Source organism: Gallus gallus, chromosome 1 (genome assembly GCF_016699485.2).
Source record: "Gallus gallus isolate bGalGal1 chromosome 1, bGalGal1.mat.broiler.GRCg7b, whole genome shotgun sequence".
NCBI classification, from domain to species: domain Eukaryota; kingdom Metazoa; phylum Chordata; class Aves; order Galliformes; family Phasianidae; genus Gallus; species Gallus gallus.
In genome coordinates, this window is record NC_052532.1 from 39,468,050 (window position 1) to 39,490,052 (window position 22,003).

The 22,003-nt window shown below is 37.0% G+C and overlaps 1 protein-coding gene across 7 annotated transcripts in view; it reads left to right on the plus strand.

Annotated features, from left to right (window-relative positions):
- Positions 1-22,003, plus strand: part of SYT1 (synaptotagmin 1) — a 346,410-nt gene that overhangs the window by 267,121 nt on the left and 57,286 nt on the right. For 5 of the 7 annotated variants that reach the window (NM_205171.2, XM_046914451.1, NM_001396953.1 and 2 more), the window contains 3 exons: positions 2,312-2,434; positions 4,706-4,873; positions 7,959-8,126. In NM_205171.2, the coding sequence (NP_990502.1) occupies positions 2,312-2,434; positions 4,706-4,873; positions 7,959-8,126 (459 nt within the window). The remainder of the gene's footprint in view (positions 1-2,311; positions 2,435-4,705; positions 4,874-7,958; positions 8,127-22,003) is intronic. The other 2 variants (XM_046914478.1, XM_046914489.1) reach the window with 1 other exon arrangement.

Here is a 22,003-nt window from a genome sequence, read left to right on the forward strand (position 1 = left end):
ATAGCCAGAAAGGGTCACAGAAGGTTCCCTTTGCAGTCTCTGTTTTGTTCCCGAGGAATGGCTGCAGGATTGTTCTGCTCAAACTGAATCCAAGTCAAAAGTAGGTGCAATAGCAGAAAGAACAGCGCTTATCCCAGAATCAGGGATATCCTGGAGCTGTTTATCACTCTTCTGTCACGCAGCCCTCTGTTAGGGCAATACTGAGATGATTCAGCGGGTCTTGGAGTTCACATCCCATTCTGAGTTAATGCTTCATGTTGTCTCCAGGCTCTGATCAATGTGATTGCTTCACTTGGACTGAGTCACATCTTTTTCTTTTTTTCTTTAATTCGTGATTACAGATTCTCGAGATTATTTTTATTACCAGTGAAAGCAAGGTGTTTGCTATAATCATGTCACTCCATATTCTGAAATTCCCACATATAGTTCTGCAGGGTTTGTGTCCAGACTGGCTTTGCTCCAACCTTATCTTCTTGCTACGTTTGTTGTGTCAACAAAAATGTTGTGCCACAGCCAGGGAGCTCAGCTCTGCAATTAAAATATCTCAGAATACTACTAGGTAGTCCAGTCCTTCGAAACACAAATGGTTTAGTTTGGAAAATATTATTTTTCCAACATCAAGGGTGATTCTCATCCACTGTCAACCTTTCCCACTGATTGCAACATCGTGGTACGCTGTAATTTGTGTTCCTAGTAAAGAGTCCATCATTCACTAACATTCAGATATTTCACACAGCTCCTCAGCTTGCATCAATCAATGTTGCTGCATTGATTTCAGTTGAGCCATGCCAGCTGAATTGCTAGTTTTGTTGTTTTTTTTTTCAAAAAGTAGAAAAATAATTGCTTAATACTGTACAGTTTTCAGCCTGAACTTTTGAATTTTAGATCCGGCTTCTGAAAAATAACGTTTTCTACTTCAGAGATCAATCTTTCCTTTTACCACACCCACGCCGCTATTGCGTGGCCCCCGCTTCCTTCATGGCTGAGTGAGAATGTTAATGCTTTTCTGCAGTTTTTATTTTGTTTTCACAAACCACCGCCAGCAGTAGGTATTGCTACTTCCCAGCCTCACTGTCTCTTCTGCTATAGAGCTCCAGCTGCAACCTATTGTATATAAATGCTGTAGATTTCTTCAGACCACATCGCATTGTGAAAAAAAAGAAAGAACAAAATAAAACAGATCAAATCTTATTATTGCACTCAATAGTCTGTGCAAGCAGAAGCTCCATATTGAAGGGACTTTCATCCAGACAGGGCTCTTATAGATAAACATGTTCTATACCATTGTGTGCAAATCAGAATTCTGGCTGAGTGATTTCAGTATTGTTTCCTTGCATTAAAAATCTAAACTTTATGTTTACATTTTCCACAAGTATTCCTCATCTTTTTTGTCCATTTTTCAGTTCTTACACAGTATAAAACTGCATATATAGGTGTCGTTTGTACGGTTTAATAGTTGTATAAATTCCCCTTTTCACAATGCAAATACTTCTGCTTTCTGGTACAGCAAAAAAAAAAAAAAAAAAAAAAAAAAGATGACATTATTTAGTATTTTCTCTGTGTAGCTGCTACCTCCTTTGAAAATAGCAGGTTTTATATAATAGTCAAAACCGTAAGCAGTTCAGTATTTATTTTTTTATCTTTTCTAAGCAAACTACAATCAGTTTTCAATCAGTTTGGTTCAGCTGTGCTTTACAGGAAGAATGAATAAAAAGGAAACTGGTCTCAGGAGGGAGGGAAAAGGAGAAACATGCATTTGCTAATGGCATGGTGATACCTTTGCTTCCATATTCATTCTAAATAAACATGAGAAATGTTTGGCATATGATTGTAGGAAGAACTCATCCACAACACATGCTCTTTATCCTACAGAAGCGTGTTGCCAATTGCAAGTGATTCACAGCATGCACAATCAGGTTTCACATTGCCAGGATATCCTTAAGTTGAATGAATGCGTGACTTTGCTTATTTAATAGCATGTTTGCCTCCTTGTGCCTCTTTAAGAGACGGTGTGAGCCCAGAACAGTTCTTTGGTATGAAGCTGATATTTTCTTTCCACTTTCAGGTTTTATGACAGTTTTTGCTTGTAATATTCCAAGAAGCTTTCTTCCTACTTCCATTGCTTGCTTGCTGATTTACTACATACTGAGCAATCTAAATAGTACAAATATACATATGTAAACTGCATATTTGGATTTCGGCTGCCATGCTTGCTTTTAATGGCTTCAAAATAGATTTGAGGACAGTGTCTGATTTAAACTAGTACTGAGGAGTTAACCTTATTTATTAGTTTTACATTCCTTCTTTCCAGGCTCTCAAGGACGATGATGCTGAGACTGGGCTGACCGATGGGGAAGAGAAAGAAGAACCAAAAGAAGTGGAGAAACTAGGGAAAATCCAATATTCTTTGGATTATGACTTCCAGAACAATCAGGTTTGAAACAAGCAACCTGTAACATTTCAGTTCTCTTTGTGCAAGGGGAAAATGAACTTATGCCTGTAGGTACAGCAGAATTTTCTGAAATCCTTGCTGAGAAAAGGAAGAATGCAAGACTGAAGATGTATGACGGAAGTACTACTAAATTAGCGTTCAGTGTACTCTGAATTCATAACTTTAATCAAAACTGAGGACAGTTTTATTTGATTATTATTAATAATGTACTGAAGTGTCACCCATCAATATCAAGCCACATTAGACTAGTAAGCTTACACGTGATGAGCAAAAGGTAGCTTCTACCTCTGGGTATTTAAAACAAGCAAACAAAAGATGGGAGGAAAAAGAGAGGGACGTAAAAGTAAGTTGATTCATCATTAGATGTTCTAACAAGTTCATAAAATTACCAGAAGTAGCTTTCTCTCACTGCTTCATGTCCACTTTGCCTTATTAACTTGTTATCTCAAATTCTGTTGTTCTCCATGAAAATACACCTTTTTGGTAAAGCAAATTTAGTTAGGAGCTGAAAAGCAAATAAAAAGTTCTGTCCCCCACAGAACAGGAAAGTTGAACAGGAAGAATCTCCAGTCAAGAGGTGATTTTGAGAACTGTGTTTTATGACAGGATAACAGTAGGAAAGCTACAAATCCACGGATGCGTGTAGTATTTAATTAACGTAGTAAATTCTCGAGGTATGGATTCCTGTTTTATTTTGCTATTCTAAAACATGCTTAACTTCAGAATTTATTGGAGGACAGATGATTTAGAAGAGTGGAAAAGGTGATTTAAATTCCTAGAGAGATCAGTGTAGGTTTGGTATTGCTTGAAACTGAAAACCAAAATTGAGGTTATTAATTTGTTGCGGGATTAAAACTGAAGACAAGATAATTAACATACTGCCTTGGGCATGATGCCTCTGCTTTAGAGAGAGAGATTTTAGTAGGGAATTGAATTGCTTTTCCAATCTGTTAACTACACACCATAGATTTGTTTTTCAGTCTTTGATGTAAAAGACTTACATTGGTCCTGAACCTATCCATGTATTTATGAAATATGCATCTAGAATAAGAATATGAGAGATGAGGAAAGGTTCTCTACTTATGACTGAATTAAATGATCTTTAGAGGTCCATCCTTTGGAAATCATGCAGGCCACACAGTGGATTTAAAACTAGAAAAAATAAGTCCAGCTTTGAGGAGTCTCCCAAAAGCCAGGAGTTGATACTGTAATGTTCTTTATTCCATTTGTTAGATCTTCTGTTTCCAATCTTAAGCAGTTCATCCATGAGAGCGGCCAATATGTTGTGACTAAAGAACTGATATAGAAGAAAGTATTCTCCCAGCTCCTAATCACTTGTCTCTAGATTGACCTTGAAGAGTCACTTAAATATTTACTTTAGTTTCATGTCCATGAAATAAGAATGAAAAGTATTTTCTTTCTTTTAACTTTACTATGCTGATGCAGCCTAGTGTAGGCTGGGATGTCTAGACAACATATCATATGACTTCATCTGTTACACTAAAAAATGGCTGTGGCATTTACATGTTTCAAATGTGCTTCAATCCTATTTTTAAAATGTGTTAAGAGATTTAAGATACTAACTTTTCTGTTTTACGGTGAAATTAAGAATTGTCATTAGGACGTAGTTAACAATGGTTAGTTTTCATGGGATTTCATTTTGAAAATGTTGTCCCTAGTTTACTGCCTAAATCAACCTATATACACAGCAAGAGAAACTAAATATAAGGAAGACTGCAAGACCCATTTGTTTTCAGTCAAGCTCTACCTTAAATTTGCTTTTGATATATTACCTTTTTATGTTTTGAGGGGAAAGGTTAAGTGTTGGTGATTTAGAACACAAATTCTTTAGTCAAAATTAGACATTCTTGATTGTTTAATAATGTGATTTCTATTCATGGCGCCCAGCGTAGAAAAATAATGCATAAGAGGCAATAGCAATTGAAAGTTATTTGATTGCAGTCTTTAAAAAGATGAAGTCTGTATTTATCTGTAATCAGCTGCCCTTTGAAAACCTCTTTTCCGCTTAAAAACAGCTTTTGTACTGTCTGCATCTGCCATAATTGGTTTTCAAAAGTCTGTAGTGTTGCTTCGTTTGCCTTCCTTTAAGGTCGGGGGGGAACTGTTTTTCATAGTCCAGAAATAGTGTGGATGTGTATTTCTCTCTTACAGGGTGATTTTTTTTTTAGTTGTGTGCTTTTTTTAATAAATATCTCTTTGAAATCTCATTCTGCTCTTTTTCTGTCTTTTCAGCTTCTGGTTGGAATTATTCAAGCAGCTGAGCTGCCTGCATTAGATATGGGTGGTACATCTGATCCCTATGTGAAAGTGTTCCTGCTGCCTGATAAGAAGAAGAAATATGAGACAAAAGTCCACAGGAAGACCCTTAACCCTGTTTTCAATGAGCAATTTACATTCAAGGTATCATTTTTTTATATATAATTATTGAAACATTTTTATTTAGCCACTGTGTATCTCATGCTGAACTACAAAGTTAGATAACCTAGATAATTGGTAACTGCAGCATAGCATAGTGATTTTCCCTGTTTGTCCTCTGATATTCAGTCTTATGATGAAAATGATGTAACACAAGGACAGATCTCAGCAAGTGTAAAAGGCACAGTTTGATTTTAGGCATTCCAGTTATCCTAATTTATGACAATCTGATCCATATTTTATGGCTGGATGAAACTTACAAGAAAGTAGGAAAACAGTGCCACTTCAACAAATGTCAGGTGAATTTCACTAAACCAGCATTTGCTTTAATTATCTCTGTAGCCTGATTTATGAATTTCAGCACACCATTTCTTTTTGCCTCAAAAATAAATTAAAACTCAAGGAAGGTAAATGAATGAAGGAATATATGGCAGATTAGTCTTACTAGACTTTGTCATAGCTGTTCTTTTCCATGCTGCTTTACATATGAATAGAAATCATGTCCTGGCTTAATAATATATATTAAATAAATGTAGCTAACCCCTACATTGTAATGTTTAAGTTGTTGTAGTGCTTCTCCTCAATTGTGTCTTTCTAAAACTGTAACCATACCTATACTTCAGTTAAACAAAATAAAAGAATACTATTCAGTATGTTTCAAAGGACTTCTCCTAATATACATTCCTCTGCTGTTACTGGAGGCCTTTCTATCTTATAATGGCAGCCACAGATTGAAAACAGGAACAGTGAAAGACTCAGGCTATGTAATCATTCAATGAGAAAGATATCCCTGGAGGCCAGAACTACTACTGCATATATAAGCTTATGTTTTCCCTTGAAGATGTTCATAAAAATAATCTTTTGTGGGGATTTATTTTTTTCTTGAGCTTTCCTAAGAGACTATTTAAAAGAAAACAGTGTTATAAATTATAGATTCCCATGCAGCTCACAAAAGAAAAGAAAGAATCAATAACGCTGTCATCTAAAATGGAGACACAAAATATAAATCAGAGCATCTGCTCCTGGACTATAACGTCCACTTGTTTTAAGTCGCATCATAATATGCAAATTTTATTCTACAGAAAAAAATGTTTGTTTTCCAAGCAAGACATGACAGAAGTGTTTAGGTGCTTATCAATATGGTACTGATCACTCCCTGTGTAGTGTGGTCTGTACTCGAGAGAAAACTCATGGAGCATGCCAAGTACTATCATTGTACTGAGACTACAGTAAAAGAAAACAAATGACCATTTAAATAGTGCTGCAACTTTAATAAGTAGTTTCCCTGGGAACTACTGATGGTATCACACTTAAAGGGTGCAGGTGTTCACCGGGCTGCAGCAGTGTGAAGTATTTACGTGCACTGAGCTGTTGAAAGGAAGCAGAAATCCAGGCTGGACTTCACCAGAAGTATTCCTCAGTCCCACGATGGTGATCCCCACAGAAAGGTTCTTGCACCAGACCCAAGGCAGGAACAAGGTTCCAGCACACATCTGCGCTGGAAGAAGGCTCCACTATGTCTTCTAGTGAGGTCTCACCTGCACTGAGAGAGGCTGAGTCTCTCTGAGCAGAGCAGAAGGCAGGGAGCAGGAGCAATCCTTTACAGGAGCTGGGAGTGTCCTTGGATGTCCCAAAAAAAGCTGTGGGCTAAGGCCGCTGTAGAGATAATGAAAGGGAGAAGCACTGCTACTAGATCTTCTTTAAAAATGAAGGTAGCTAAAATAAGCTTTGCTGAGGTCAAGTTAATGATAAAAAATACATAGCAGTAAATGTAGCCTTCTGCATTCCAAATGACCGGGATCCATTAGGTGCAATTGTAAACTGATGGAGAAGGGAGCTTTAGAACATTACTCTTCTCCTGTTTTTGATGCTGCATAAAAATAAAAGTGAAATTTTCCAGAATTTTGCCTTCCACATGCATTAACCTTCTATAGCTTTTTAGAAGCTATAAATAATTTACAGAATCAAAACAGCTTTTGCAGTAGTATTTGTGTACTTTTACCACAATGCAGAGCCCTGTACCCATTGAAATTATTGTACTCAGTAATGGAAGCTGGAGCTGGCTCTCAACTTGAAAAGCTTCTTAAATGTCAGGAAAAAAAACAAACTACTCGTGTTATTAGGTAGTATTTTAAAGAACAAGTGGAAGCCAATCGAACAACAAAAGACAGCAATCCTATGGTTTAAACAGACCAGAACATACAGCAGTTAACAAGGCCAGTGACAGGGCTGTGCTTTCAGTTGTCTTTTTATATAGACAATTAATAGAAGAATGTTTACTGAAGCCCATGGGAACCATTTATACTTGCAGAATATGTTCAAATTGACCAAGTGTTCAATGTAAGTGCAAACAATTCCTAAACTAGAGTTTTCTAGACAGCCACTCAAGTATAGCTTACCTGAACTCCACATCTTTGTCTGAATATTAAAAATGTGACTCATAAACGTCCAAACCCATGGCATCTGTCTGAAACACATCAGAACAGCTGGAGAATTAGACAGAAATTGGCCTACTGCCACACAGTCTCTAACTGTGCACTGTGACTTATAGGTAGCTTAGTGTCTGCAGTGTGAAAGGTATCATAATGAAAAATATGCTGTGGTAAGTAATAGGTAGTGGTGCCGTAAGAAAACTATTTAGTGTCTAATTACTTAGTGTCAGATACAGCAACCTAGTTCTGTTTTTTCATCAGTTTGGGAGCTACCCATTTCTGAGTGATGACAGTTGATTTATAGGGGAAGAGACACCATTGTGTGAAAAGTTCATGTGTCTTCAGTGCAAATAATTGGGCTTCCTGTTTCAGTTTCATCACCCACAATATAATTTGAAGTAGAATGAGAAAACCCTGTAGAGTGATGAGTGAGCTGCCACATTGTTCTATTGAGTGCCATAGACTGGTCTCGAAAAATACTGCATTTGGTGACTCTGAAACGAATACACCTCATAATTTTCTCTGCTTTTCAATTTACCTGAGATGACAGCTGATAAACTAAAAAAATAGATTTGCATTGTAGTGAACTGATCTTTATTGTCACAGATACTGAGTTTGTCATTTTCTCTTCTTTACAGGTGCCATACTCCGAGCTGGGTGGAAAAACTTTAGTGATGGCAGTTTATGACTTTGATCGCTTCTCCAAACATGATATTATTGGGGAATATAAGGTTGCGATGAACACAGTGGACTTTGGCCATGTGACTGAGGAGTGGAGGGACTTGCAAAGCGCAGAGAAAGAAGAGGTAATAAAAATTATCTGCTTCTTTTTTTCAGGACACTTTTATTTCTCAGCTGGAGAAACATTCAAACTAGCAACATTATTTTTGCCAAGACAGCTCCCATCTGTTATCAGCATTTCTCAGACTTCACCCGATAAATTTTGATAAGCATCTTTTCCAATACTCACTGAAAAGATGCATTCTCCTTTGCTAATCCTATTTTCAGTCTTTCTTATACTTTATGCAGCATATTAAGGGAAGTTTTTATGAGTTTGACTTTTTCTTGGGTTGTTGCACTTAGGGTACATGGAATTTGTATTTTAATTATAAGAATAATTGCATTCAGGCTTTTTTTGTGGCCCTAAATTCTGAATGTTTTCATCTCAAAGCATCTTACTGTGCAGGAAAATAATGGTAGGTTTTCATTTAAATAATTTAAAATTTTATTGAACTGCTATGCAATAATATCCATTGAGTAGAATTGTGGATTTAACAAAGGCCTTGGAATGAATGGCATCTCACTCAAATATTGATCACCGTTTATTTCTTTCCTCTCTGTGCCAACATACAGTACATTCGTTATTTAATAGGTCCAACATGTACACAAGACACTTTTTGGAAATATTTCACCATTAAATTGTGCGTTCTGTGAGGTTTGTCATACTGGCACATCCACCTTTTTTATAAGACTATTTTGTACTCAGATTTTCATTATTTTTTTGTTTTGACTGCCCACTCATAGTAATAAGAGTGCACAGCATGCTTCAGTTCTCTGGTGAGAGAAGAAGGAATCTGAATCTGAGTTCCTCATTGTCTGATGTAGCTAACAAGCTGCTCTGGATTCAAACCACAGTTTCTGTAATTGAAAGGACAATATCTGAGTGAAATCTTACTGTAATACAAGTGACAAAAAACTGAATATTGAATTAAGACTATAGGTTATGGAAAACTGAACAAATGTATCATGCTACCTTCTCACAATTTCAGAAATGTAGATTTCAGTCTTGCCATTTTGAGTGTTTACTTTTAAGGACAGTATTTTCAAATGGATTCCTTCTACTGTTTACAGTTTAAAGCCACTGTTATATTGAGACTATTCTGCATGGCATTATTTCATTGTGACAGTTTGTGGCTCTCTTATTACGTGTGACATTGGTAACCATGCTACGGGATGTTTTTCCTCCAATCTTAGAGATAAAGATGAAATAGCAATTTGGAAAAGAAACCTCTACCAAGAACCAAGAGAGTTACATCTGTCAGTGGTTTCGGGAGCTGTGTTTCACAGGAAATGTCATTCATATTTTCAGATTTGACTACTGCCAAGTACCTCACCAATTTCAAAGTTCCAGCCTCTTTGCTCAGCAGCAAAGATCCCAAGCAAATTCTGATAGATTTTGTGCAGTAATTAGTAAGAGAAAGAGAGGGCCGGGAGAGGTCCTTTTTTTATAAACCTGATATTGGTTGACACAGCAGATGTTTCAGAATTCATAGCAGATACAGCTGTGACCAAGCAGTACTCTAGCTTCAGAATTAACAAATACAGTACTACACATACAAAGACTAATATGATTTACATCGGACAGACGTGTAGCAACTGAAACATGCACATGTCTTGGTAGTGATCATATGGCAGCCTAGCTTACTGATTATAAGAAAACATGATACAAATTGAATTAAAACCCTAAGCAACTGGAGTTCATCCAAAATTGTGTGATAAATGAAATTTTATTAATAAAAAAAATCTTTTGTAGACTATTCTACATTTTATAGTTGCATAATGAATTCATCCCTGAAAAGTGCATCTATATGTAATGTGCGTTATTTGAAGAATAACATGATCTATTTCCTTTTTTGCCCTTACAACATATAGGTAGGTTTGTCAGTTCTTAACAACCTACTGCTAATTAGAATTATAAATATGTTGGCAGTTAAGTATCAGATACAAAAATATCCTTAATATCCTGATTATGATGCCAAAACAAGATTTTTGCCAAAGCACATTAGTGGCAAATGCCACCAGTCACCTTGAAAGAACCATATTGATGACATCAGTCAAATGGAGTATAAAAATCTTATTTTCATTTCACTTGATGTAGAATTCAGTTGTTGACACTATAGAATATACAATTTAATTAACTCTGTTATCACAGAGGGCAAAATCATTTTACGAGCTGTTACTCCTCTATTTGCTCATAAAGTTCCACGGTACTTTCCATCTTTTTTTCTAAACGGGCTTGAAATTGATGGCAGAGGATGAAGCTTTAATGAAATATTTGAAGCTCTACTTCTCACAGCCCAGCCATTTGAATGCCATCTCTCTGATACTCCTTTCTCTTCTGGAAAAGGTTTTATTAATATATTTATGTTGGTGAAGCACTTGGAAGGTACAAGACTTCATGTAAGTATTTGTTATGGCTGAGAGAGGGTTTTCTGAATATATGATAGTGATTTATCTAGTAGTCCTTCAGTCTCCTGTGTCTGAGAGCACGGGAGGGAAGACTGGTAGATACTGAAAGATTAGTCACTTCTACCAAGTCTGACATATAATGGTTTGGGCACAGAGCATTAAAGAAACAGATGACAGGAGTTTTCTCCTCTGTGTCATCTACCAGATGTCACTACCATTAACTTTATCTGAGTACAGACTGCACCCAGTATCTGTTATCACTCCAGTACAGAAGGCCAGACAGACCTCTTCTTTGCTCACCACAGTATGATTCACACTGAGAGTCATCCCTCGCATACTTCAACTGATTTTGCTTCAGCCATTTTTGTTATATTGGTACTTCAATTGAATACCTGTTGTAGCAAACATTCAAAGAAATTTTGGTGAGTAGGGGAAGGAAGAACAGAAACAACTCTTTCTTTTGAAAGCAGTTGAGAAACAGAGCCTCCTTCCATGAGGATAAAGATCTTCAAGCTGACACTATCTACTGTTAAGACTTCTGCAGACCACTAATGACTGCCATCACATTACTCTATGCATTAACTGACAAGGAACCCACTGCAGATAGGTCACCTGATTATTTGTTTCACAGTGGGCTGTAATGGGAATGTTTTGTATGTGGCTTCTGAGGTGGGAATCTGCTGGAAAACACCAGCAAGGTGGACAACAGCTTCTCTCCTATTTGATACACATTCCCAGTCAGAGAGATGCTACAGTACTGCCTTGGAGATGGGTAAGATGGAGGCAATTTGCAGCTAGGGAGTGGAATACCACTTCTGTGAATCTTGACAGCTGCACTAATCATGTGGATTGTTCTTTCCTTTCTCCTTGAAAAGTAAAAGAAGGAGCTGGAAAGAAAGAGATGGAAAAGTGGGCCTGAAATGGGCATGTTTATTTCATCTTTTGGTAAGCTTCCTAGAAGTTGAAGACTGACAAAACTAGTAAGCTGGCTAGCTTAGTGAATCCTTAGCCCTGAAACTTGCAGAGAGTTAAGAGGAAAGGACATTTTTTTACAAATGTCACCATCAAATCACTGCAGCAAATCACTGTCATTTTCTGTTATATCAGAGATAGGCAGAAGATCTAATAGGCCTTTTCCAATCCCTAATAATAACACTTGTACAGCTTTGCAGATATCATAATGCTTCACAAAAGGAAGTATGATTATCACTATGGAGATGCTGTCAGAATGTCAGACAAATTTTAAAATGAGAGGTCTCCTTTATTTAGCAGCATACTATATTTGATCACTTTGTTTTCTGTATGGTGCTCAAGTTTTCTCAAATTCACTTCATCTTACACCGAGTTAGACTTGAAAATGTTAAATTTAAGGGTTTTTTAATTTTCAAATTTTGTGGCAGAATTACATGCAGTAATTGCACAATATTAAGCAGACACTAAGTGCAACATCTGTCCTAAAGAGGAACTGAATTTTGTAGATACAGAACAAAACAAGATCTTAATATGAGGGAAATGGCTTAAGTTTGCAAATAAGCAAGCCTGATGTGAAATTGTTCAGTAGTTAATTAGCTCTTTTTTCCACTTTACACTGAAGATGCTGAAATACTATGATTTTAAAGGTAAAACCACATGACTTAAGTAGAGCAGCTGCAGTACTGTTTCAAGCTATCAGAATTCTGCATTTCTTTTATCACCTTCCATGTTCAAACTGCTGACAACCCCACTGTATACATTTGTTGAGTATCATGTTTCTTTACTCTATGGAAAAGGCATCTAACTTTGGAGGTCGGAGACATTCTTTTTTTATAACAAAAAGAATTGGCTTACCTGAAATCAAAAGGGAAATTGTCTTGATTCACATCAGACTGTCTGGCTCTATAGAAATTTAATTCAAATTCAGAGGGTGGAATATAAGAAGCAGAAGTTTGGTGGTAGTGTTATGTTCTGCCTCTTGCTGGGGCCCATTGATTCTGGATAGTGTTCTCTCTCAGATCAGAAAAACTTGCATGGTGTGATTGTCAAAAACGTGCTTATTAGCATTTGACTTTCAAGCATGGAAAAGCATCTTGAGGTTAAACTGTGCTGACAAAATGCATCCTACACTTGCTGCTCTCCATCTTCTAATAATCTATACACAAAGTAATAAAGATCTTAGACAAGATACATTCTTGATGACCTTGCAGAAAGCTACAAGGTCAAAGGAAGGAACAGCAGACTACTCTGCATCTCTACATCTTCATGTTATTGGTTTTGGGGTTTTTTTGACTGTAGGATATTTTTTAATGTATAATGGAGGAGAAAGAGTAGACCAACCAAGGAGTTTGAAAGCACTAAACTTGGATGTTAAACACAAAGTGGCATTTGGAAAGCAAGATTCTGGACAGTCTTTTAATAGGCTTTTGAGAAAGATACCAAGAGGGAACCAAATCATCATAAGAATTCTTTTTACAAAGAAAGAAAGCAAAATCTATGTTGCTTAGTTGCTGGAAGCATTCTGCTATGTAGCTGCAGGTGATTCATTCAGTTCATTGGTGTATCTGTCATTTGCATGGATTGAAGCATATTCTAAGTGAAAGGCCCTGGGGCATGAAGGGATGTTTTGGACTGAAGATGCAGAAGAAGTGCCAGGGAATTCAGCCATGACTTGCTGGAACTCCCAGTCATAAAACTATAGTCTTGGAGGGACTATAAGCGTGTGTTCAGAATCTATTGATTGGCATAAAAGGACCACACAACATGCTGTAAAATGGGTATGTTCAACCCATGGCCTGTGGCCCGCATATAGCCCAGCTCAGCAAATAATTGTGTACATTTTGATACATTGGCTAAACGCTGTGCTCTGAACAGCAAAGAATACAGTAAAGAATACTCAGGCATGCTTTCCATTTTGATAAAGGAGATTGAAAATAGATTTCAAGACTGCCAAAACAATCACTGATCTACCTTTGAGACACCATTTCTAACTGATATAAATACATGACATGCTAATTGTCTAATAGAGTGTAGAGAGTTGCAATCAGATATTTGACTCAAAAATCTGATCATGTCTCTTCACCAGACTTCCATAATCCTTTGCTTCACAGTCACACCTTTGCACCATTGCTTTGTGGCAGCATGCACATTTTTAACAATTATTGTCAAGGATGGTGCATAGGAAGAGTAAAATTTCATCAAAAATCCCTGATGAACAACTTGAGAGCTCACTAAGAGTTGCAGCCACTGCCATCAAACCAGCCAGATAGGTTAGTTTCACAGAAAAGATGGTCAAATATCCCACTAGTTTTATGGCTTTGTTTCTGTCTTTTTTTTTTTTAATGTTTATTTTTAATGTTTTTTAAATGTTTTTTAATGTTTTTAATTAAAAATTAAAATGTTTTGTTACTTACATATTAATGATATTTGATATTTTATGAGGGCTACTCTGAAAGTAATGCCTCCCGTTTTATCATGTTGGCCCACAACGTCAGAGGCAGCTGGTGGTGGTATGGCAGGAGAGCTGGAACCATCCCGCCAGTATCCCATTATGTTTTGTTGCCATGTGACAGATGGCAGCAGAGGGGCAGTCTGACTAAATGGCATCTGACATGAAAGTGAATACGAAGCAAAGATGTGTCGTTGAATTCCTCCATGCAGAAAAAATGGCACCCATTGACATTCACTAATGCTTGGTGAATGTTTATGGAGACCAAATGGTGGATGTGAGCACATTGAGGTGATGTGTGGTGCATTTAAGCAATGGCAACAGTGGGTCACCTCCACTGGTGCAGATTTTTAGGAACGCGGCATGCAGGCTCTTTTTCATCACTGGCAAAAATGCACAGCTAGTAAAGGTGAATGTGCTGAAAAACATTGTTTTGTAGCCGAAATTTCACTCAAATTGTGTTGTTGTGCTCGTTGTATCTGTTGTAGTTTCCATGGAAATATATAGGAGGCATTGCCTTCACAGCAACTTACGTACATATGTCCTGAGACAGTTCTCAACAAGATGGCAGCTTTTTCAGCAAAAGGTTGAGGCCTAATTTGGGACGCTGCCCTCTGGCTGTTGTGCCCACTTCAAACTAAAGGATGTTGGTTTCCAGAGGCATCAGATGTACTTTTGAAAAGGTTAAAAGACTAAGATTTAGGAATAGCAATTTGAGAAAGAAAAGAATTAGTCGTCATCTTCATTTTTTTTTTCATCTGGTCTCTCTAAACACTGATTTAGACCATGTCAGGGATTACCATGAAAATCATTTAACCTCTTTTTAGAGTCTGTTGTGTTTTGGTTTAGTTTAATAATGAGATTAACTAGCATTTGAAGCACTGTGTGCTCTGACAGGAATTAGCACAAAATGCCCTTATTTTAGAGAAATCATTGTTAAAATCTAAGACTTAATACTGTATTTTCAGTTTGGTGGTTTTGGGCTTTTACTGGTTTTATGTTAATATGTGAGGCAGAGTACACGAATTTAGGATATTTTTTCTAGGTTTTATTTCTAGGCTAAATTGATAACAGAGAGCAGTAACTCATTCCTGCAGTTTTCTGTTTGGTCATATAATAAAACTCAGCCTTCTCCCAAAGGCTGAAGAAATTGTTCACCTTGGCAGATGTGTTGCTGTGCTGATGTGGTCCAGTTGAGGTAACTGGATGGTTTTAAAGCAATCAACCCTGTACTTCTTTCATCTTTCTTTTCTTAACGTGTTCTACAGCTTATTCTGTGAATGTTATCATCACAACTATAGAAACACTCAGGACAAGAGGATTTGAATTAGATTCTATAAGCCTTTTGATAGCAAAGCCTTTTTTTCTTGCTCATGTCTAATTCAGTCTGGGCAGAATGATGTTGCACAAAATAATAACTTGCAGGAAAAAAAAATCCTTTTCATAGAATATCTCTGCATTTCTGGAGTTTATGCATTCTTACCTTGTAGGTTAATGGAGAGCTGACATTTCCAGGTTTTAAGATCTTGCTATCTGCCACATACAAACACTTCTTTCTGAAGGGCTGATTATGGCTAGTCTTTCACTTTCAATCATACAGATCAAAACAAATACTATCATTCCTGAATGTTCATAGGTAACTACATCATACATAAGATTTAAGGAAGGAAACAAGATAGATATAAATGCTTCTCCATACCTTATCTGAGCATAAACATTTACAATATTGGTGTTACATTATTCAATTTTTTAACCTCTGTTATCTGTAATTCTAATAGTGAGGAATTTTACTCCAAGAATGATAGTGCTGTCTGAAGATCAAACCATTTCTTCTCTCTCCTGTGTCTGTTTCTCTCCAGACTTTCAATCACTGGTCTCACAAAGGGAGAAAATCATCAAATGCTGAGTGATTTCTCAGTTTCTCATTCTTTTAGGCATTTTATTTTGACCTCTACAATCATTCTATACACCTGAGTCAGTTACTAATTAAGCTGCACATTTTAGCCTCCACAGCCCAAAGTTGTTAGTTTTTAGTATCTATGCTGACCAGAGATCAAGCTCTGTGAATCACTCCACCTCCTCGCTTCTCATCATCTTCTCACTCTAAGTTTCTGTGTAAGATGTAGGCTTGAGGATGGAGCAGAAATACATCTTTCATTGATAATGTATCTTTTGGATAGAACTAGAAAAGCTTTTGTGAAGACTTCAATAGTTTCATAAGCAGCCTTCAATTGCCTAAACTGAGACTTCTTATTTCACATGACTCTCAGACAGATGGATAGATTAAATACTGTAGCTGTTCTGTCCCTTCCACTGGCAGCATTTCCAGAAAATGAATTGTTTGCCATGGAGTATGTTCAGTGATACAGAATTAATACTTCTGCTGTCTACCACAGAGCAGAATACAGCTTGTTTTGAGCTGCAGTCATCAGTGTGCAGATGAAATTCAGTTCTTCTCTCCTTTTGGAAGACGTGTGCTTCATCACCCAGTCTATGTATACTTTTGCTGGCCAATCACTAGATGAAGATAAGTACCTGCAACTGAATCCAGTGACATGGAGACCAAGATAGTTTCCCTGAGGATTATATCTACAATTACAACTAGAGAAATAGTGCCAAAGGCAGGAGTTTCCAAACTAGCAGTAAGAAAGATAGTTCTATAGCGGTATGTTATTGCTGCTTGATTGGTTGGATGCATTCTCCTATAAAAGAAGAGAATTAGTTATTGCTGCTTCCACTGTCACTGGTAATGACAACAAAATTTGGGATCCCTAGTGCCTTTTTCAACTTGTGGCTGACTTTGAGATCAAATCTCATCTTCTCAGATACAGACCTTGCCATAAAATGCAAACCTAAATCACTCCCTAGAAGATTACTCTTTTGCTTTTGCTGCCACCAGTGTAGAACATGGCACTGCCGTTTCTCAGCGGTGTGTATGGAGGTAGGCAAAGCTCCCAACTAGATCCTTAATGAAATTTAGGTATTACTTAAACTGTTCCAGGTAATCCTCTGAAGTGCTGAGTTGTCTGGAGCTCATTTATTTCACCTTTGCTTTTCTGTCTTTTTCAGCAACATCAAAAATAAACAGGAGGATCTCTGTTGATGAGTGGAATTCTGTCTTCAGAATTGGCAGCAGTTTGTTTTCATGCCAGTGCCCTGAAGTCTGCAGCTGATGAGCCCTGTCTGTTAATGCCCAGCCCACAATTAGATAACTGTGGACTATGCTGAATGTTTTCATTCATTCAGACTCTCACATTAATTAGTCAGGCCGAACATTCGTTTTCTGTGACGTCTTAGGACAGGCAAGCTTTCTAGGAGAGGTGGGGCATTTGAATTAATTTTGATTACTTTGTGGATGCTTTTCTTTTCCTTTTGTACTTATTGTATATAATATAGCTGCAACTATTATAATCCAGTGACAAAGAATAAAAACTGTGGTTCTTCCACAGCATGTTTCTTAGAAAAGAAAAAAAAAAGCATACCCTTTAAATCATTGAACATTTAAAATCTCATAACAGTTTCCTAAAAGTTTTGAGTATTTATTCAGAGTATCTGTCCTTGCCACCAAACTTTTACTTTATTTTAATGGACAACCGTATGATTTTAGTTTTATCCATTTGCCTAAAGAAAAAAAAATGCACACTTATTGTACTGAAAGTTATAACTTTTATATTTAAAACCATAAAATCCAAAAATAATTAATATTGCCTGATATATGATCATTGAAAATGAGAACAGATTTTAATTAGGCTCTACTAGATGTAATGCAGCAATCACGTATGCCAGAATGACTGGAGAATATTGGCTTCCTGCTTGAATTTCAGCTTTGGTTCTCTGCAACTGGCATAAATTCCTGCAAACACAAACATTGGTCATGTTAGGTAAGAATTTAAGACCTTAAACTTTCCTGTTTATATATTCTCTATCATGAAAACTAGCTGTTCAACAGCCTCAAGCACAATTATTACATATAAAACTGTGAATATTTCGTATATAAACACTGGTACATGCCCCTTAAATTCTTTTAACCCTAAAAACTTTTAACCTCTTCAGTGATTCCTTGGGTTTATTGACAGAAGACACCAGTATATGAGCTCTTACATCTCACTAAGAATGACAGGCCTTTAAATCTGTTATGTTTCATTTGCACTAAGCCTAGACTAGCTAACATTAATATTTTCTTTCTGGGAAAAAAAAATCTGTAATTTTAAATACCTTTATTTTATTTAGAAATAGTACTATTTCCTATCAAATTGGATAGTTTTTCAAAATGCGATGAGGTTGTCAGCCCTAAATCTGCAGGACTTCTAAATCTTCAAGGAACATTTTAAAGAATGTAAAGAATCTCCTATAATCCCATTTAATCTAGGAAACAGGCTGCATCTGCAATGCAGAATTGTTACTTCCTGTGCCATTTTGTGAAGGAGAGAGCACACGGAAACCTTCTGACAAGCTTGAAAGTTAGGTGCTTTGTTTTAGAGCAAGGAGCTGGAATCCCTCTCATTCTCAATTTATAACATTTTGCTATGTCTACATGGCCACAGACTGCAAACTCTGAAAGGTCAGACAACCTCCCCTTCAGTATTGGCTTGCATGGTTTTATTGAAAATTCACCGAAACACAGTCTGCCAAGACACATTTTGATATTATCCAATTAGAATTTTGTGTAAATTCTACTGGAAAATTCTGCATGAGGTCTTGCTGGCAGTGTCAGTAGTCAGTGTCAATGTCACTTGCTGTCAATAGGCCAGTACTTGCTATAGGCAGCTTTGCTGGAAAATTCTTAAAAGCGTCTACAAATCAGTAATGAAGAAAGACATCCCTAACAGCTTCTGCAGTTACTGTTTAAAATGTGCACTTTATTTCTTATATGGATATTTTTGGATTCTCTGTCAACTCCTTGATATTTGTTTTGCCCTTCTTCACTAAATTCAAGGCATTTAATCCATGATGCTTCTTCTCTGTGGATGTACTTAAGTACTGCAATCAAGTCACCTTCAATTATCCTTTCAAAAAGCAACAGAAATTCATCTTTTATGTTTTTCATGATCAGGCTTTTTCTTCAGTTTTCCTGTAAGAGTTGTGGTTTTTCACATTCTTTCTACTTCTCAAAATCTTGTAACAATACATATGCCAGAACTGTATGCAGCATTCAAGCTGATCCTTCCAGAAAAGGAAAGTCACCTGCTGCTTCTGCTCTTCTACTGTTGACTCTTTTGCGTAGCATTGCTCTTGCAGTTCATGGTGTGTAGCTTATGACCCTAAATGTTCAGCAGGAAACACCGCCCTCTAAGATATATTTCCTGATTCAGTAGATGTTTAGAAATAGTCCAAATTCTTCTTCTTAGGATGTCCAGTGTTTGCTTTTGTCTGTATATAATGCGATCTGTTTGACTGGTTCCGTCTGACTCAGCTGACTGGGTGATTTAACACTTTTTCTGTGAACAACCTGTTGCATTATTATTTACCATTATGGTAATTCTTTGTCATATGGTATGGAATATCCCTTTGGCCATTTGAACAGTTAATTCTGTTCCCTCCCAGGTCCTTGGGCCCTCACTGCAAATGGCCTTGGCTTTGCACAACTATAGCAGCAACTATAAACATCAGTGTTATCAACATTGTTTTTCTCCTAGACCCAAAAACATAGCATCATATTAGGCAATCTAAAGAAAACAATTCCATCTCAGCTGAAAATAAGACATCCCTCATCAGCCAAATCTGCAATCTAATCACAGAATGAATCTGGGTTTAGTCAAATAGTCCCGTTTTCCTTATGTGACTTCACATTCATTATATTCCATATCATTTAAAACATCATTAATGCAAACTTTTATGAACTCTTCATTTTTTATCTAGGTTTGATAAAAGGCAAATAGCTGATAGATACCACCTCCATCCCATTTGGCCTTTTTTTTTTTTTTTTTTTTTTTTTTGAGTAAGAGTGGCATAACATTAACACTGTTCAAATCCTCTGGATTTCCCTTGTGGCTTGAGATTTATTAAAAATGAACATCACTGAGCCAGAGATCTCATGATAAGTACAGTCTTCTTCCCTAGATTTTTGTAGATGACTGTGGTGACCTCTTTCGTTTTTACTGAAGAGATTAATGAAATTCAGTGTGTGGTACTGATTGCTACAACGACCTTTGATGAGCTGTCTTGTCTTCCTAAAGAATGTGTTAAGAGAGTGCATTTTTCAAAGTGAAGTAGTCAGAGGAAACAGAGTAGTAATAAAAAAAGGTTTTTACCTGTATATATTAATCCAAAAACTTGAATATATTTCAGCAGCTTTGTAAATGTATATTCTTGAATGCTTGGCATGAGAAGTGGCTAGGAGCCAGGTAAGGGTAAGTCAATAGATTTGAATACACACATTTTTAAACTGAGCACAACTTTTTACCAAGCTGAAGTCCAAACTCATAATTCATGGGATGTGCATTAGTTCCTTCATTTCAGCTGGATCCAAAGACAAAAATATTGAAGTCATCTTGAGAGCGTATTTTATGTACTTCTGACTTCCCTGAAATGAGAAAGCACTACAGAAAGAGCATTTCTGAGGGTTTCCAGCTTGCCTCTTCTCCAGCTGTGTATTCTTTATCTCATATCTGTCGGAAGTTTAGAAGCTCTGGAAAAATCTCCAGTACAAAAACTAGAAAAATTGGGTCATGTAAGAAAACTTTCCAAAGGGAAAACAGTGATACAGAACAGCATTTCAAATCATGCCAGTGCTTGTAGAAAAGAAGCAGTGGGTAGAAGTAATAGGTGGCATTGATTTGAATTAGATTATGGAGGAAGCAAAAAGCCTTCTTCATCTGGATAAATTACAGGTGGAGAACTGTACTGTCTTAAAACTTCACCCGCTCTCTTTTAACTCATGTCCGTAGTTTTCCCATTAACAAATCCCATTCCTTTTCAGCTTGCCTGTGCAGTCTCCTTCTCTTCAGCCCCTTCCAGGTCATCAGTGTGGCTGCTGTGTCACAGATTATCAGAATTTGCCTTTTGGCTGAGTTTTCTTCCTACAAAAATAAAGGCACAGAACTGTATTACATGCTGCTCTGGAAGCTGGGATGTGTGATAAGGCAGCTTCTGTTAGTTTAATGAAAACCAATGGCTGAATGAGGACAGAAACAGCTTCTTGCCCTGTTTAAGGAAACTTTTATGTATGTATAGTGTTCTTACATGCTCTCTTTAGCCTGCTGCTTGCTAAACAGAAGGTTTCTAGTTTCAAAACAACCACATCATGTACCGCCTCTTGTCTAATTGGGATTATAGATTTTTGAAGGCAGCAGCTGTACTGTTTGTGATTTGGGGTCATGGAAGAGAGCTGAAGGTAGTACCAGAGGATATAATGGGGCAACATGAAAGCTGAATAGTGTTACAGAAAGCAAGAAGTGAGAGCATACGTCCACAGGAGATGAACGAACTAGGTTGCATTAGTGTCACTGCACAAGGAGCCATTTATTTATACCATAGCTGTGACTGATGCAAGGCCATTTTGTCTTGGGAGTTCTTTCCAGAGGAAGGGGGAAAGAATGTGTGGCTACGAAGGTAATCCACAGACTCCTTTGTGGTTCTCTTTATGGTACTTGCAGATCACTGATTGAGAAACAGAAATTTATTGTATGTCTTCAGTAATGGAGTCTCTGAATTCACATGATGGTCTTTCACTGAAGGTGCTAGATTTCAGCAGAATTTACCAGCAGCCATAGAGAATTAATTCATTGTGCTATGCCACTCACTCCTACTTACTGGTTTGTTAAATCTGTCTGTTCTGCCTTGTCATTTACTGAATATGTATGATCATTTTATCAAGGACTTTGTAGATGCCAGGTTTTTGATATAGCACTACATACACTGCAACTCTGGTCCTGACCAAAATCTGCATGTGTTACGTTAAGGGGAAAAAGTACCTCATATAAAGATGCTATTTTGCATACAAGTAAAAAGTCTGTAATCGATTTGATTCTTATTTAGAGTTCTCTGCTGTTTATTGACCCTGTGGGTTTTTTTTCGGATGTATGCTGTAAGTTCAGCCCCTAGTCTAAAGTGTTTGAGTCAACTGCTTTTGGA